Source organism: Ylistrum balloti, unplaced genomic scaffold (assembly GCF_031769215.1).
Source record: "Ylistrum balloti isolate Yb309-2 unplaced genomic scaffold, AGI_CSIRO_Ybal_v1 Utg370198, whole genome shotgun sequence".
In the NCBI taxonomy this organism is placed as follows: domain Eukaryota; kingdom Metazoa; phylum Mollusca; class Bivalvia; order Pectinida; family Pectinidae; genus Ylistrum; species Ylistrum balloti.
In genome coordinates, this window is record NW_026782174.1 from 3,874 (window position 1) to 24,067 (window position 20,194).

General features: G+C 34.9%; 1 protein-coding gene across 1 annotated transcript; it reads right to left on the bottom strand.

The window, feature by feature from the left end:
- Positions 1–4,490: 4,490 nt before the first annotated feature.
- On the bottom strand, positions 4,491–17,703 carry LOC132551462 (probable methyltransferase-like protein 24). The gene is made up of 9 exons (XM_060215602.1): positions 17,660–17,703; positions 16,489–16,557; positions 16,156–16,222; positions 14,691–14,960; positions 8,374–8,471; positions 7,587–7,715; positions 6,369–6,443; positions 5,335–5,485; positions 4,491–4,799 (listed from the first exon to the last, which is right to left on the bottom strand). The coding sequence occupies exons 1-9, from the start codon at positions 17,701–17,703 to the stop codon at positions 4,491–4,493; spliced, it is 1,212 nt and encodes a 403-aa protein (XP_060071585.1).
- Positions 17,704–20,194: the final 2,491 nt, after the last annotated feature.

Sequence of the window (20,194 nt, forward strand, 5' to 3'; positions counted from 1 at the left end):
TCATCATCATCATCCATACCCTAATATAATACCCTCAACTTATTAATCATTAAATATATTTATCATCATCATCATCATCATCATCATCATCATCATCATCATCATCATCATCATCATCATCATCATCATCCATACCCTGATATAATATCCTCAACTTATTAATCATTAAATATATACATCATCATCATCATCATCATCATCATCATCATCATCATCATCATCATCATCATCATCATCATCATCATCATCCCTAATATAATACCCTCGACTTATTAATCATTAAATATATTATCATCATCATCATCATCATCATCATCATCATCATCATCATCATCATCATCATCATCATCATCATCCATAACCTGATATAATATCCTCAACTTATTAATCATTAAATATATTTATCATCATCATCATCATCATCATCATCATCATCATCATCATCATCATCATCATCATCATCATCATCATCATCCATACCCTAATATAATACCCTCAACTTATTAATCATTAAATATATTTATCATCATCATCATCATCATCATCATCATCATCATCATCATCATCATCATCATCATCATCATCATCATCCATACCCTGATATAATATCCATCAACAATATATTTATCATCATCATCATCATCATCATCATCATCATCATCATCATCATCATCATCATCATCATCATCATCATCCATACCCTGATATAATATCCTCAACTTTTTAATCATTAAATATATACATCATCATCATCAATCATCATCATCCATACCCTTATATAATATCCTCAACTTATTAATCATTGAATATATACACATCGCATTTATACATCATCATCATCATCATCATCATCATCATCATCATCATCATCATCATCATCATCATCATCATCGTCATCATCAAGACACTGTGATAAAGTATCATCATCAACATCACTAAGATGTAACATCATTACAATTATGTATACAGTATTTCCACACACACACGCACACACACACGCACGCACGCACGCTCGCACGCGCGCCCTCACACGCACACGCACACACAATAAGTTATGATTTAAGTTTTGGAAATCTGGGGTCAGTGGACGTTTGCTGAATGAGATAAAATCTATATATGAAAATGTTAAGTCGTGCGTGAAGTTGCATGGTAAATTGCCTCCAATGTACGACTTGCAAGTCGGTTTATTACAAGGTGAATCTTTATCACCTTGTTTGTTAATGACATTGAATCAGAACTTCTTGTATCCAATCGTCAAAGCTGTAATATACAACTCCTTAATCTGTTTTTAATCATGTTTGCTGATGATACTGTGCTATTTTCTGAAGACAGTGTTGAGCTCCAAAACATTCTGGATTTTTTGAAGAGTTACTCGGATCATAGGAACTTGACCGTGAATGTCGATAAGATCAAGATAGTAGTTTTTAGAAAAAAAAGTAAACGATTATTACCAAATGAACGGAGGTATTTTGATGGAAAATAAACAGAGATTGTAGATCAATTTTGTTATTTATGATTGGCTTACAAATATAAAGGTAAATTTACAATAACACATAATAACATAGCTGCACAAGGTAGAAAGGCATATTATCTCCTCAATCGTAGGATTAACAAGTTTGTTTTGAATGTAAAAACTAAGTTATCATTATTTGATACTTAGGTATCATGCATTTTGAATTATAGTTGCGAGGTCTGGGGCTTTGATATAGTACCACAGATTGGAAAGGTACATTTGTCGTTTTTAAAATCTCTTTTGGGAGTGAAGAAAAATGTTAATAATTCTAAGCTAGGTCGCTTTTCTTATCATGTTCAGCGTAAGGTTAATATTGTTAAGTATTGACTTCAACTTTTGAAGACAGATAATTGTATATAAAGAGCTTGGTATTATGAATTAGTTGATCTTGATACCAAGAGGCCTAATTGTAAGGCAAATTGGATTTTCTTTTGAAACAAGATTTTATTTACATTTGGTTTTGGTAATGTATGGTTGGCACACGGTGTTTTAAATGAAAAGTATTTCTTATTGATATATAAACAACGTATACAGGATATATTTATTCAAGACATAAGAAGTAGATTTGAAAGCCCCTCAAAGTATACACTGTATAAACAAATAGTTGATCGGTTTGTTACACAATCGTACCTCAACAAACCACTAATTATGAAAATAAAAATGATACGGTTTTAGTATAGGCTGTGCTCACATAAGTTGAATGTTGATGCCATGGTGTTAATATTTCTCAAAGAATATGCACTCTGTGCAACAGTAATGAAATAGAAGATGAAATTCATTTTATTTTACTATGCCCATCTTATTCAGAATTACGTTTCTCATATATCAAGCCTTACTTTTATCGCCGGCCATCTGTATTCAAACATATTCAACTATTATCTAGTAATCATGTTTATTCATTCGTATTTATCTCTTTTACAGTATTTCAAATTCAGGTGTCTTCCTTCATACCCTATGCCATAGAGTAAAGATGCCAGAAGTAAAAGGGAGAGCAAACAGTCTACAATTTGTACACGAAATGACGAGATATGAGTAAAAAGAAAACAAGAGAATTCCAAAATGTTAACAAAATTCAAGCTTAAAATCGAAAAACAAGGGTAAGCATATGAACGAAGGAAAGTCGTACGCATCAACCCCTGAAAAATGAAAGTAGTATAAGACAAGGTTTTCATAAGAAAAGAATGAGATCTTCAGTTTTATCGACAACATTCGCCAAGTAATATTGCACAACGTAAGTAATTTGTTAGCTGAATTCCAAATGAAGTTGATACGTCCTCTTGTGTAGGGCATAAATGGAAATACGTGTATGTCAATAGTGAGAGCTATTCTCCAAATCTGACAATATATTTATTATTGTTAAAAAAATCTAATGTTCTTACGTATGTTTCTTTATTATTTTGTAAACGATGCTGACACCTGAAACAATCACGTATCAACAAATTCATTATCGATTAAGTGAACGCAAAATCGAAAGAAATAAAAAAAAAGTACAAGGATAGTAAGGCCAGAGGTTCTGGAATAGTAAGCATTTTTGTTCATCGAAAATAATAGATAATCCTACTTTAAAATTTAAGTTTATCAAGGAATACCATTGCTTCATTTATAAACCTTTTAGCTAATTACGGATTTCAATTCTTCTTTTGATTATTGACTTAATTGCTAAATACGGATCAGAGTAAGTTTTTACTTATTAACTTTACGTAAATTACTTATTTGAATTGTTTTTACATATTAATGTATGAAGTTATTACAGACTTTAATTGGATTTGCTTATCAGCCTATAAGTTAATTACGGATTTTAATTGTTTTATATATAAACTTATTTAGCCTATTTGTAAACTTCTCGTATTGAACTGTAAGGCTTTAAATGTTATTCTGAGAGTGACTGATCATTGTTGGCTTTCCAGTTTAATTTCAACCTTGGCTAAAATTATTATTATTACGTTGCATTTATTTTGTAAACAAGTTTTATTAAGCGTATTAACAATGCATTTATGTGTTATCACCAGCGATAAATAGCTTTAAAATGCATATCAACTTAAGTTAATATGAAAAAAAAAATACAAAACCGAATTAAAGTGTATCCACCATTAACATAGGGTTTAAAGAGAGAGCAAAGTAAATAACAACGAAACAAGCATTCAACACATTAAACGTCATATCGCATGAGGGATTATATGATATATGTATTGATGGCAATTTCGTTGAGATATGAACAAATAGATATGGGCGATGTGTTGAAAACGAATAATACAACAAAAGATGTATGATGTTGTTTATCTGTAAGCTTTCGAATCTTTTACGAAAATTGTGATATTGTTCATTTACATATTGAAATAACTGCAACATTCAAACGTCATAAATGTTACAGCCTATGGGAAATTCACAATAGGGAAACCGAAATCAATACACTTATCATACAGCCTGGTGGAAATCTGTCTCCGTTGGTTTCGTGGAAATAATGGCTATGCGGCTGATGAAAAAGTCGTTTCCTTGATTTCAAATAGGTTGGGTGAAATATGGTTGACATTATAAGTATACAAATATTTCGTTAGAGGCTTCAGCAAAGAGAGAGTGAAACGGGAGGTCGCTGTAAACTTTTTTTATGTAAATTTAAGCTGCATTGTAAGGATACAAAACAGCAAGGCAAACACATTTACAGTTTGTTTCACTGACAATTGTATGTTGTGCAAACTTCTAACAATGTAAACTGTCAAATGATATCAAATTCTGTTTTCCATCTCAAGTATATTTGTTGTCACGAAAGACGACCAAGTCGAGGTCAAAAGCATATGCTTGTAACGCTGTCCACCAATTTTTGAAAAGAAATCGGATATAACAAGAAAATGAAGGCTTTCCTTCTATTTTGAAAGAATACTGCGGTGCACATTTATGCTTACGTACACCACCACTGTCTGTGAAATTTGCTTTTGGTTTAAACACCATTGCAGCAAATCTAAATAAAATGTCATACTATCTATCGAATATGGTTTTTATTTACAAAGTGTAACTCGTAGCAACACGTGGTATGTTTCTTGTTGACTGAGCATCTGAACGTTTTGCTAGGTTCATCGCTAGGGTGAGTCCAGAACAAACGGAATCCCATGTCATACAACTGCCGAAGGATCACTAGCTTTTCTCGGAAGTGGATGTCGGCCCCCTGTAACGCCACGTGGACCTCAATAAGAAGCTGCCGGACTGCCATTAGAGACCCTGTCTCAATTAGGTTTGGAAGGATGTGCCATTCTGCCGCTCCAATGTCGATTTTTATTATGTCAATTAGGACCTGTACAAATTAAAATGCTCATTTTTTTTGGTGTTTTATTTTACAAATTTTAATACAAAAGATGATCATCTGATCATTGCTTGTCATCGATAGCTTGGTTAAGTACATGAAGTATATATCTGAATATACTAAGATAAGCATGCATCAAATGAAGTGATTTCAAGTAATAACTACAGACGGAACTCGTTATCTCGAACTCATATAACTCGAAAACCCTATTTAATTCGAAATATTCCGTCGGTCAAGGCCATGTTTCACTCTTAACATTCGACCTTGCTTAAATGGAATACTTGGATAACTCGAGGTTTTCCCACGGTCCCGCCAATTTCGAGATAATGAGGTTCGACTATTTTAGAAAATAAAGATTAATGCTTCAAAATGTTCTTAGTCTACATAGAAAAAATATGTATTTTCGATTAGGTATGCTATACAGTGTTGTCTAATTATTACGGAACACATACCAATATGAACGATCATACCACCGTGTTATTCAAGTAAAAATACAACAATTTTCAACTTAACGAGTAGATGTCACCTTGTCATGGCCCATCCTGGCGCGAATTAACTTCACTGTTTCCATCCGGAACTTTTCCCCGCCATTTTTATAGAGAAAAGTTTCTTCATGCCACAGCCCAATTAAATGACGTCTTATAAGACTTGTATTTGCGTATGATGGAAGATCCTTGCTGAGTGTAACAGAAAGAGAATGAAGCTTTCAGTAATAAAATCGGATTCATATAGATGCTTCTTTTACAATTCTTAGACAATTGGTTTTTGGCACAAATTCCGAACCCAACTTCCATACATGTGGGGACAGTAAACATATAATCCATTATGATTTTTTTATATTCTAGTGGCCGTTGATCTTCTTAGTGACAATACATTACCTTCCAGGGAATATTTGATCTTTCCAATAAGCGTTTGATGAACGAGATTATCTAAGTATTGACCAAGTTATGACCTGACGAATTAGGCAATATAGGTAAAAATGACCAGGTAGACATTCTCCTGTCCGGTTGAATTAGCTCTCGTCTCTAATGGGTACCTCAATAACTATGTCAAAATCGTAAAATCTACGCTTGTGGCGGTATGACGTACCATGACCGGTTCCGGTTCTACACAAAACGTCATTTGACTGTGTAATATTTCCAAAGTTGAAGGCAATCTATATAAACGGTATCGTTATATTATAAGTATTTATAAGAAATTATTAGAAAGTATTAAAATCACGGGAAAAATTAAAACATCTCCATCAGAATAATTATACCAACTGGAAGGAATTTCCTACACCTGTGGTAAAATTCCTACATGGCTATGAAGGAAATTCATCACCTGCATTCTTCTAACAGCATCCCATCCTGCTTTCTTTACCAGTCATTACGTTATAACGTTATACAGTATATTTTCACAATGCCAAGTTGGAGAAATGCATTTACACTTTTCACCAGGAAGGAGCATTTTGATAATCTCAATTTTTGTTTTGAATTTCTGGTTTTGTTAAAATATGACTTGTTATAATTTTAAAGAAATTTATGGTTCAGACGATTTATAAAAAGATTGTGTGCTTACTCTTGGTCGAAGGAGTGAACCGTACACCCAAATTTCTTGATCATGTCTATTTCAAACGCCCAATTGCCATTCATCCTGTAAAGAAATTCGTAGAATTAACTTACCTGTACATTACAATGTTTAAGGGAGAGAAATATATATGAAATTAATTGATAATTCAATAAGCAGTTAGATAACATTTTTTCAGGTATATTTCTTCGATTTATGAAAAAGATCAGACAACAACAATGAAAATATTGACATGTTAGCGGCATATTAGTTCAAACATGATTTGATGAAATATTGATTTACACAGATACTCATAAAAAGTACAAAGAAAAGAAGAATGTATTTCATTAGGTTAAGCGTCTTCTGCTTCATACACGACATCCACCATGGAAATCTTTGTCATTGCCATATTCCAAAATGAGAACAAAATATCCAGCGGAACAACTAGGCATGTAACATGTCCTTAACACATCCAGCTTCATATCGTAAAAAAAACAATAATGATAACATTATGACTACCGTGAGGCTTTCCCATTATCTTTTTCGACCTGCACCCCTTTAAACAGGCCCTAGTAGATCGAATCAACTGCGGCACATGAACACCACAGGTAGGGGATGCAGGTATATTACTATACAGAAATGGAAAATTTACAAAAAGGAAATTGAAATCTTCATATAGATTCGTGGAGAACTGTCCATGCTGGTTTCGTAGCAGGAGGGGATCGAGGTAAGCGGGTGGTATAGAAGAGTCCATTAGTATCCAATTCTGGTGGGTATGTACGATAAATGTCTTATTATCTAAAGACAAGACATCATTAATATATTTGAAAATGTTTTGATAAACCCTTCGAAAACAACGAATAACACTTTTCAATACATACTTAAAATTAGATATTTTGGCTTAACGAAGAAATACTTATACTTCAACAATTATACTTTAAGTGTTTATTCTGAACAGTTCCAATATTTGAATTAAATGTAACGTGACATGTAGGTTACGTCAAACCCTGGATATTTGTTGTAAATACAGTGTCTACGCAAAGATCTAAAAGATATCATAAAAGATAGATAAGTGAATTGCACCTTTTAAAGCAAAGTTGGAACTAGATAGAGTCAAAAATGGAGGATTGAAGTGAACTATAGTAGAAGGATCAGGAGACTGATTACTGAGGTACCCTGTACAATAAAAGACGTAGTCTAATGATGATTTTTGTGGATTTCGTGACTTACCCGAAGGAGTAGACAAAGCACTCTTTTGCTGGCCGTACGTCGGTGTCGTTACAAATCTCCCAGCCGCCGTTACCGATCTGACCTACACGGACCAAATCATGACAAAGAAACTGGGATTGCAGCATATAACTGCAACATGAAACCAGAATATGAGCATTAACATTCATTGACGGTCACAGATTAAAAATATCATTGAATAGTATTTTTCCTGTTATGTTCTATTTGTTAATAATAAGTGGTAAAGGTTTTGCTTGTTAAGGATATCGTCGTCTAACAAACAACGAATCTTCAAACATAGTGATTTGAGTGTTGAGTATATACAAACAATTAATAAGAAATAGGGAACCATTGATGTATTTCCAGATGACACTTATATTGGTGTTTTCTTTCGATATTTTCGACAGACCAAGATTTACATGCCGGGAGTAGCCGATAAATAAGAAAACGCTCATCCTTTCGATTTGAGTCTTCCTATCCATGGCGATTTGTGTTTCTCTGGACGCTTAGAAACGGACCAGTCTGTTTTGACGTGTCCGTGTCCTTGTTGTTCAGTGAGGTAGGAACCAGTTGCTACAAGGAGACTCTGTCTCAAAATGACTCTAGGTGTTCACGGGCCGATAAACTCAAAAGTGAATGCTGTTATAACAGTAGTCTCTGTAAATGTTGGATTTAAAAAAATGTGTAATTTTATAGCTATATTTTCTTTCCTGTGGGCATATGTTATTGTTGTGTCTAACGAATAGGCTTACTGTTTTATGAGAAACGGAATATTATACTGGTGACTTACTCGTGATACAATGCTGCGCCCTCAACAGCAGTGACATTTGTCAGAATTGTGGTTGGTGGCAGCAGTCGGGCTGGTAACGCGTCCATCGTTTCCCGAATCTAAGATAGATACCACATAGATGTGCTTATTATCGAGTGAGGAATTCTGGAAAGCCATGACAGCCATACTTTTTATTTATAAGGAATTTAGCCGCTTTTCCGTGAAATACATGATAAAGATAATATTTAGAAATGTTGTGAAATTATTAGTGAGATTACATGTAAATCACTGAAGTGATAACATGAATAGTGAGGAAAAATACTAAAGTTTATAATTAAGTTTTTTTGTACAATATCATGCCAACCACGAAACAGAGGAAAGCAAGATGAGTTTATGAAACACTATGCTCCCGGTTGTAACAAAATTCTTAAGTGGGACACTAAAACTGTACGGCTGTTTCCCTTTACGCCAACTCTGCAGAACATCAAAGGGATTGTTTTTCTATTGTTCAAGATAATTGAGGGGCCCCAAGAAGGGGTACTTGGGGTGGTATACAGGTAAACTCAGGTAAATATATATGATAAATACTTGCAACAGTTTTTAAGGTAAGTAATAAGAAATTCAGACATAATATAAACTTAATAGATTTTATTTATTTTATTAATATGACATTAATGATAGACCATATGAAGATTACAATTAATAAACATTCATAAGCATATTATCATTTAAATTAAGCACAGAAATCACTTTTTTATTTTTAGTTTTATAATGTAGCACTAAATTCAACATTTACATACTAAACTAAATTTTAGTAATTGATTTTCAATATTTGATATACAAGCACTATTTTCATAAATCAAATACCTAACAGCACTAATTATTAGAATGTTCATAAACACGTATGTAGCACTAATTAATATTCACATAAAGCACAGAGTCTATTTATCCAAAATGAAGTAGATGTGATGCTGAATCAGCGTAGGTCATCAGGTCAGTGGTTCCGTTTCCGTATCTTTCTTTGAGTGTTGTAAGGCGGGGGTCAATGTTGCAGTACTTCTTCGCACGCGGTCGGGTGGTTCCTCCAGCTTCTCTCTGCATTCTGTTGATGACATCGGCATTGTCTATTTCCCTGAATGTCTGTATGATGGCAAATATATTCGGATGAGCGTGTTTCACCTTCTTCTCTAGTTTCCCGTGCCAGGCTTCTAGGTTGTTTGTTGTTCGTGGTTCATCTGTTTGGAAGTGATTCCACAACGGTCTGTCTCCTTCCACCCACTGCTCTATAACATAGTCTGTGAAAGGTGTTGTGTTCTGTGGTACTTCAGCGTCTTCTAGATCTTCTAGTGTCTGTAACCATACGTCTTCTATGCAGTCCATGGGTACCAGTGGTAGAACAGCTGCACGGCGGATAAGGGCCCTAACATCTTCGTTGTCCCGGTATAGAGTTTTGCAGTCCAGTTGTCTGTGCTTTTTCCCATACACTCTGGATGAAATGGAAAAAAACAGCCTTTCATGGTGATTCCTGGGAATGTCTGGCGAATGGCGTTGTGTACTGCTACTTCAAAGTCGGCGAATGCATGGGTTGGGGCGAAAGGCAGGTACAGTTGAGTCATGTGTTCCTTGAGTAGGGTAAACAGTCGAGTGTAGATTCTTTTACTCTTTCCTGGTAGTAGCGCAAATACGACTGGCGTCATCCTTCCATCAATAACCACATGGATGCTGTAGATCTAATGAAACAAGCTCGGGCACGTGTAAAATGTTCCATCACAGTAGAATGTGTCGGCAGTTGAGAGATATCGTAGGTTCTCCGTAGTGGCGAAGGCTATAATTCGGTTCTGCTGGTCTCCGTCGTCAAAAAGAAGAAATCTGTCTCCGGTTGATGTTTCTGTCCACTTCCCTTCCAGTCTGATGTCAGAAAGAGTCTTTGGTAGCGCTGGGGTTTCCTTTCGGCGGGCTCTTTAGAGTGACGACTTGGCTGTATTGAAGGTAGGCAGTCGCTGTACCACCGCTTTGCAGTCTTCATCCCATTCTTCATCTCGGAGCTTGCGGAGTTCTTCTTTGTATATTGCTGGTATGGGTCTGACTTCTTCAAGATATCTCTTGGTGATGCTGTTTCTGATCTGCTGTGCCACAACTTCTGCATGATCTGTTGGATGGTTGTGTTCCTGTCTTCCAAAAGCAACGGGTATGTTGTTAAGGGCAGGAGGGATCCTCGACAAGATTTTTCACCATTTCTGCGTATGATTCTGTAGAGGAAACCATTAAAGGCTAAATCCTGGCCCCCTTTCTTGTTAATTACGAACTTCAAATTCAGCTGTGCGTTTGCCATGTTACTTGATATGAGTGTTTCACTATGAATGTAAAGTATGATGCAGTCGCTGTATTTATACAGAGTGCAGTTGGCTTGGAGTGTTCAGTGTGATAAGTAATAATGTTTTTTTTTATTGTTAAATAATATAATTTTCAAATAATTCTTTTTTTCTATTGAACAATATAAATTTCAAATAATTCTTTTTTCTCCTTAAATTTAAATAATATACTATTAAAAAAAATCTTCTTTTTTTCCTAACATTTCAATTTAATTCTCAATTCAAAATCTGAAAATATCCCCATTTATGGCTAAATATTATCAAGTCACAGGTAACTACTCCATAGTAGCTGTTCCCCAGAGCCCCCATGAGGTAGCCCAATTTTGTTGACTTAAATGGTAAAAACAACACCAACTGCCATATGTGTTTTTAAGAAAGTTGGCGTAAAGGGAACACACCAACTGCACTGTGTAAGGCATGTGCTAATTGCAGGCACACTTTGGGAAACAGTTATGTCTCATTGTGGTTTTGATAATTTGAAACCACCATAAAGGTCTTGTCACAAGGAACACACATGTCAAATATGAAAGTCATACCTCTTATGATATAATAGTTACTGCCAAAGTTAATTTTTTTCAGATGTAGGTTAAATGTCACGGTCAAGGTCACATGGTAAAAAGCTTGGTACCAACGGAAAGGAATTGTGACAGGCACACACATGCCAAATATGAAACCCTACATCTTACGCTACAGTAGTGATAGACACCTAAACTTGACAACAGACAAACAGACAGCACAAAAACAATATGACTCCGATCTTTCGATCCGAGGGCATTAAAAGAACCCCTCAGTAATAATTACCAACCTTTACAAGAGATCAGAAGAGACAGATATTCATAATTAAAACACTAAGCAGGTTATCGACACCTGATATATTTACTTAAGTCTTTCAAAAATGGAATATGTGCCTTTATACATGATGGCAGTGTACTCTTCATTATGAAGACAACTGATATTAATAATTGGTTATGATTTCGGTATATTGAACCTACTATTGGTAATGAATTATAGGGATATATTTTAATGGATATTGATTACAACACGAGTAAATAATTAGATAAAAATTGTTTTATATTCGATATGTATAAAGTCTGTGTTGTAGATATGATACTGTAGTTGATTGTATATGTAGAATGTTATAAATAAGCCGAATGGTTATGTATCACGTGTAAGGTTATGTACAGTGTACTGAGACTAGCTTCAAGGTAAAATATCATTTTACAAGATACTATCGCATTACCCAAAATAGATCGTGCTGATAATGCCTTACTGAAACTAACCATGTATTTTGTTTATACGGATAACTCGAACCATGATATCTGTTAACAAGTATTGCCAATTAGTATGCCTTGTACTTTAATTGGACCCTATTGGTTCAAAGATGTCTGGAATTTAATTCATAACAGGAAATAGTTTTAAAGCCTTGGTCAATTCGGGTCATCCATGAAATTTGGCAGTCGCCTAGGTCTAAGGGATAAGGGATAAGGGCTAATGAGATCACATTTCTCTTTGGTCTCTGAGAGAACTTTTTTGTCAGTCATATGTCGTATTTCGAAGTTATTCAGCAAAGAATTGGAAGGTTTTCACCCCCTCCCCACCCACCAACACACTTCTTTAAAACAACCCATGACTCTTACTCTCGCACAATACACACCCCAACAAGAACTAATAGCCTTTACGGTAGATTAGAAGTGTTTTATACAGACAAATTCCAAATGATGAATGAAAAGATGAATAGACATACGGTCGATTTGTAACCATAAGGCTGTTCAGATATGTAGATAATTGATCAACAGATTCCTTTATGTGGGAAATGTGGTAGATAAATAGATAATTGATCATCAGATTCCTTTATGTGGGAAATGTGGTAGATAAATAGATAATTTATCAACAGATTCCTTTATGTGGGAAATGTGGTAGATAAATAGATAATTGATCATCAGATTCCTTTATGTGGGAAATGTGGTAGACAAATAGATAATTTATCAACAGATTCCTTTATGTGGGAAATGTGGTAGATAAATAGATAATTGATCATCAGATTCCTTTATGTGGGAAATGTGGTAGACAAATAGATAATTTATCAACAGATTCCTTTATGTGGGAAATGTGGTAGACAAATAGATAATTTATCAACAGATTCCTTTATGTGGGAAATGTGGTAGATAAATAGATAATTGATCATCAGATTCCTTTATGTGGGAAATGTGGTAGATAAATAGATAATTGATCATCAGATTCCTTTATGTGGGAAATGTGGTAGACAAATAGATAATTTATCAACAGATTCCTTTATGTGGGAAATGTGGTAGATAAATAGATAATTGATCATCAGATTCCTTTATGTGGGAAATGTGGTAGACAAATAGATAATTTATCAACAGATTCCTTTATGTGGGAAATGTGGTAGACAAATAGATAATTTATCAACAGATTCCTTTATGTGGGAAATGTGGTAGACAAATAGATAATTTATCAACAGATTCCTTTATGTGGGAAATGTGGTAGACAAATAGATAATTTATCAACAGATTCCTTTATGTGGGAAATGTGGTAGACAAATAGATAATTTATCAACAGATTCCTTTATGTGGGAAATGTGGTAGACAAATAGATAATTTATCAACAGATTCCTTTATGTGGGAAATGTGGTAGACAAATAGATAATTTATCAACAGATTCCTTTATGTGGGAAATGTGGTAGACAAATAGATAATTTATCAACAGATTCCTTTATGTGGGAAATGTGGTAGACAAATAGATAATTTATCAACAGATTCCTTTATGTGGGAAATGTGGTAGACAAATAGATAATTTATCAACAGATTCCTTTATGTGGGAAATGTGGTAGACAAATAGATAATTTATCAACAGATTCCTTTATGTGGGAAATGTGGTAGACAAATAGATAATTTATCAACAGATTCCTTTATGTGGGAAATGTGGTAGACAAATAGATAATTTATCAACAGATTCCTTTATGTGGGAAATGTGGTAGACAAATAGATAATTTATCAACAGATTCCTTTATGTGGGAAATGTGGTAGACAAATAGATAATTTATCAACAGATTCCTTTATGTGGGAAATGTGGTAGACAAATAGATAATTTATCAACTGTGGTTAAATGATTGCATATTAATTTGGCGAGAGAGGATATAGATAAATATGTTATTTATCTACTATCATCAAGGGAATATATATTTAGATTCCATCATGAAGAGCATAGTATTGATTTGATAATCATTGTTTAACGTCACAGCTATGATAATTTAGAACGGCTTCACGGTATATGTGAGGCAGCTGTATGTGTTGGGCGTATACAGTTTTGGATGGCCGCGATATAATATTCGTGTAGGCCTCCTTGTTATAGTACGGCAGTGAATTCGATACCTATTGTCCCCACGGATTGCGATGGGGGCAGCAGGTACAGTTTTCACGCCCAGGTGAACATTGTGGTAGACTAATTCTGGTTTGCCGTTTTCATAAATATGTGACCGGATGTGGTGTTCAGTTGGTGCTTTAGCAACATATTTCTGTGTAGTAACACACGGCGTCATTTCCGTACTATCACAAAATTTGTGATATCGCAACCTCCCACACACGCACTTCTCTGCCACACAAAGGGAGGGCATCCTTAAATTGCCATTAATTCTGAGCATGTCAAGTATCATTAAATTAGTATTTGTCGCCAAAGACGCTTACTATTGGGGAACACCTGGTCATATTATCCAAGTACTTTTTCATTAGTCTCTTGTGTATTTTTTTTGTTCATATTTTGACCTAGTTTTACAGAATGTGAGTTTGGATCATGATTATGTTGACTCATTGGTATTTTTAAAGTTCAAATTCAGATAGACTAATACATTTAAGTTATTCAAAACCTGAAACGATTTATGTATTTCTTACTATTCACGGAAGGCCTATGTGTCCATTTAACAGAAATTGTACGAAATGAATTACTTACAAAATACAACACATATCGACCAGTTATCCACCTGTTGGACACGTAGGTAAGCTGCCTGATCCTTTTAAAATGGTAAATCTTCAAGCCACATGAATGTATATCCTTCAGCTGTTGTAGATATATCATGTATTCCTGTGATGTTGTATTCTCACTTGTGACGTCAAGATTAATATATAGTTGTTCTACTTTCCGGAGTATGCCTCTCCTAGCTAGATTAGCAAAGAACTCTAGCTGTTTGTTGTGAGTTGTCATCATCACGGACACACGTCCCTGAAAGTAACAGTAATCACATTGTCTATCAAAATTAGCCTCTGTTATGTTTCTATCTATTATCAACAAGAAAAGTTGTATATTTGAATACTTAGATATGAATCTGTGTTAACAGATAATCGCTATCAAATGAATATGAAAATGATAATTAATTTTTGGAGGAGATACATTTATGATCTATTTCATAATCTGTACACGGGATCTAATATGAAATTTCCATTCATGATGGATTGATGAAACGTTTGTAGATTTTTCATTTTACCGAGTCTCTGTCATACATTTGAAAACAAAAACATAAACCTCTCCCTTCTTAAAAATATTAGAATTATTCAAAATCTAAATTGATGATAATATCATTCTTCATCTTTTCCTGTGGTGACGTAACAATGCTCGTGATGCTATGATGTCATAATGGGACCCTTCAGCATGAGGTAACAGGAGATTGCCAGTTACTGTTCGCTGATCTTAAAAGAGGGTATAACAATAGTCATGATGTTCCTGATTCTTGACATCAGACTTGAGGTTGTATCCAACTCCCTCAAGTCAAGAAGGCATGTGTTGTGATATATATCATGGAATAGATAGTTCTTGTACCATTAAAGTATGACTTTAAAACAGTGACTATGTTTGCACATTGTTGAACTTTTCCCTGAACCTGACAGAAATCCGATGGACAGGTGTCAGACATGACCTAGGGAACTTTCCCCCAGGATGCTCCTGTTTTGTGTAATCCAGTTCATAATAACATCTTGTATATATATTTCATCATGTTGAACAAAGACATGTTGATAAATTCATAAACGACCCGTAGCAGTTTAGTGTAAATATGTATGAGACATCCACGTGAACTTAGCAACAATCACGTGTGATTTTAACGCATAGAAATCAAAGAAAGGGTAGACACTAAACCAAGTATATAAGATTTGTACGTATAACAATCACTCTTCTTGACTCAGGTGGAAGCGCGAGAATGGTCTTACTGTGGGAGGAAGCCTGAGTACCCGGGGAAAAACCACGTGGTCGGGCAGATGATCCCAGACCTTTCCACGTCCGTTCCGGGAATCGAACCCCTGACGCCTTGATGAAAGGTGAGTGCATTATCACTGCGCCACCCAACCATCCAACCGAAGCCAATTTTCAAATATTAGCAATATACAACGCTCCAAAAGGTGCTACACAACACTAACAAACGCACCTCTGCTGATAACTCCATCATAATCGATCCCGTACTATTGTTCTTTCCAATCTTCGTCATGAAAGAACTAAAAAGAAGGTAACGCTATTAATTCATTTTTGAGACAATGCATTAAAACACAAATAAATAATATATAATCAGTATACAACATACTTAAATTGTCTTCTTGTGATTTTTTTCATTATTTTTATATTCATTAAAATACAGTATTATGCAATCTTAAAACAGTACTCCTAGCTACCACGGTCTAGCTTTACCACTGACGGAATATATAATTTATGAATATAACAGTTTTCATCATGAACGACAATTTACTAAACTGGAAAGAATTACCTGTAATCTATTATTTTAAGAGAACATCTGAAGGCTGCCTCAAACTCATGTTTCTCTGCAAGGTTCTCACTGCAGAAAGATCAAGGAAATACCAACATTTCAAAATATCCATCATTCAAATTCATATTGAATAAACCTACGGCAAAATAATAATAATAAAAAAATTATACGGCGATTCCTGTAAAAGTACGAGGAGAATAAGACCACGTGTTCCGGAGAAGTAAGCCTCTTCTGCTTCATCGACGACGCCCGCCATGTAAACATTGGTCAATCCCAGTAAACAGGAACAAGGTATACAACAACCGAACCAACAAACAACCTTGATGCACAATTCAAAACCTATATAAAGTTATAAAAAAACCACCTTGCTTTATGAACACCGAAAAACCTAAAATCTAGATCTACTATCAGGACTATGAGCTCGCAAAAAAGGGACAACATTAATTAGTTTCAAAAGCATTGTTTATTTCCCATGCTAACGATATCAAACATTGTCATATACAATCTGATGAACATTCCCCCTTTTTCTTTTATTGTCTGAAAACAAAGAGGAATCACAGCTATGAAGATTTGAAGAATAACGTAAAATATTCTACGTTGAAATATTAAGCATTAAAATTTCGAAATTCCTAATTCACGATGCCAGTCTGTCGGTCCTTATCAAATAGATATACACTCAACATTTGCCAAAGGGGGACTTCCATATAAATGGTCGTCATTTCCCGTGTGATGAAGTCGTCCAAAACCTGATACGATTCACAAATGTACAAGCAAAATTTAAGCTTTGATAGAACATTTTTTTAGTTAATAGCTTTTGCTTTCTCCCCGAAGTTCAAAATGTATAAAAATATGAAATATTTGAATATTATATGATACTATAGTCCGTTTTTGTTTTGTTTACATCATTAAATAACAGCGATCCACACACAAGGTGAATGCCATTGGCTCCTCCAATCACTATCAAGTGGGCGGAGCTGGAGTTTTTCATCAGAGAAAAAAACCGACGAATCAGAAAGCTGTCTTTTGCGTAGCAACAACTAAAAATTAATTATTTGTAGATATCGTTGACATCCACCCTTATTTAATGTATTTTATACCAATATCCATGTATTGTAGTTAGTTATGTACCTGTTTATCTGTTTCACTGGGATATTTATGTTTTTATACTTACGCTATGAAGTACATGGTACAGCCCTTTCCCTGTGATGACTTCATACTACACGCAGGCCATCCGGTCCCTATAGACCCCACAAAGACCCGGAGAGGACACAATACCTGCAGTGACGTCACATACCTGTGGATCATGTTATAACCGAGATATCATAACATTATTCAAGGTTATTGCTATTTTAGGAAACCGGAGGACAGTTTGGAAGTTTTCAACAACTGAATTTGTACGGCAGTTGAAGAGAATTTGTTTTACCTTTAGCGATATAGAATCAAAATAATAGGTTTTTCTAAAGTGTAGATTAGTGTCTGTGAAAACATGAAATAATATCAATGCAATTTTAATATTAGATATAGTCGTAATTGGACAAAGTTACCACCTGTGGTAGATGTCTTCCAAAGCATTCAGCCGTAAAGACCCCAGTGTCGAATCCTCTGGAATCCTATTGTATAAAGAAGGTCGATCAGCAAACTCTACCACCACCTATATCAAAACAGGTATAAAACGACGTGGTTCTCACTGATAAGTATACACGGGCATATTCAGATATTAGTATGAACTAGATATAGCTCCCATTGCTATATATTCAATGTGAAGATTTAAATTGACCGCCGTAGATGATGCTATCCCGTAAGAGGCGACTAAGTTTAGGGTTGAACATTTTCTCTCCTTTAATTTTTTTCCAAAACAGTCTTTTCTCAAATATCTAATTTGGTATATTCTCATTTTTTTGCCTTTAATGGAGCGTTCGTACCTGTGAGAAAGGCTCCCACAAACACTAAACACATGCATTTGCCTCACTTACATCCGGGTAGACAAGAGTGATTAGTATCAGTTGAAATAACTTGTTTTGCAATTGTTGTAAAAGTAAATAAAGTTTGAGGTCAACCTTGAATGCCTATAACTGCAGGTAATCACTTTAAACATTATGATATCAAGCCATCGTATATGACAATATCGACATTTGTATCATAGACATAAAACACTACTTAAGCCTAAAGATGGCTTTACCGGATATAAGTGTACGTAGTTATTTAAGTAATGGTAAACTGGTTTGAACGCTTTAAATTAGTGAAAACATGGCAATGTCTTAAACATCAAATTACTGACCGGCTCGGTTGTACCTCTTGTTGTGGTGGGATGTCTTGTTGTTAGTTGTGGTGTCGTGGTAGGCACAGTTTCAATAATTTCCTGTTTAACCATCCACATCCCGAGCATGTTACCCAGATACACTGATACTACTACACAGCCGCACATCATCAGCAGCCCCAATATTCGGCACTGTAACATCCTCATGGTTGTCTCCCTTTAATGTGGCAGAGTTATGTAGAGAGTACTTTCAGTCTTACATAACGCCTACAAGAGCGAATTGCTGACCAAAATAAATTAAACTGAACAAAAATATTCGACGAAACATACGGACACAATCTGGTCCAATGTGATGATAAAGAACGTTTCGTTAGTCGTAAGGACTTGTTTCGGGTCAAATAAAGATGCTAAATATATTGATATTTTAAGTAAATATTTTAGTTTCTGTCCAACACAGACAGGTGATAATGTGTACAGGACAATATACATCTCATTCATCAACTTTATATAGTTTCCATTGTTTAATCTAGCATGTGGATTGTGGATCTTTGAATATAACAAAGTAATGCACTAAAATCTAAATGATCACTTGTCGTGTTATTCAGAACGCCCCATGTATCCAATGTACTTTTTGTGTCATTTACTTGTGCTAAGAAATATCAAGGAATCAGAAGCAGAATCGGGGTCGGCTGCAAGAACATCACTAAGCAAAAGATATTCGAGTTCCACAGTACGACCTCAGAATGTCCGAAGATTTTTAGGGTTCGCAGCAAGGTCAATGCTTATACATTGTATAAACAAGAAAGTTAGGGACCTGAAGCAAAACAACATTACAAAGTCAGATGAGATTTGGGATCTGCATTACAAGGCTAAAAGAGATTAGGAGGTTTTCAAAAACAACTTTAAGATGTAGATATTTGGTAAACCCATTCTGGTATCATTAAGCTAGAGTCCTAAAATGGCCGGGGTTTGTCTGTACTGTACTTCTTACTGTATTTCTGTCTGGCTATACAAACTCGTTACAACAATCGATCAGATATGAATAGTCTTTCAATATCGTTCTGACTTTTAGGTCTGTCACAACATATATGTTCCAAACAAGCCACTTCCTTCATTTACATAGTTAAGTTATTATCTTTTCATCTAATGCTTTATGAAGAGGTATTTTTTCAAACATTCAGTCATATTTGTTATGTATAACGTGCTTGCTTTCAGGGTTAAAGTTCATCCATCAGTGTTAACATTATAAAGTCTTTTTGACGTGTCTTATTTAAGGTATCTATACATAATTTACTTTGTATTGTCGAGTAATTCTCGTACACATGTACGTACTAACCGCGGGTCTGTTATGTATCTGCTTCCACCACCAATGTCAGCTCGGGTACATGGTAAGAATCCACTTATCTCACACGATTTAAATCCAAGGGATTGATCCAGGAGTACTTTGTT

Excerpts from the sequence above, each read along its gene's own strand:
- LOC132551462 (XM_060215602.1), bottom strand. The coding sequence starts at position 17,703 with ATGAAGTCATCACAGGGAAAGGGCTGTACCATGTACTTCATAGC. Across the intron at positions 8,472-14,690 it reads GTCGATATGTGTTGTATTTT|ATTCGGGAAACGATGGACGC; the intron begins GTAAGTAATTCA and ends TATCTATCTTAG. Across the intron at positions 6,444-7,586 it reads TGCTTTGTCTACTCCTTCGG|GATGAATGGCAATTGGGCGT; the intron begins GTAAGTCACGAA and ends ATTTCTTTACAG.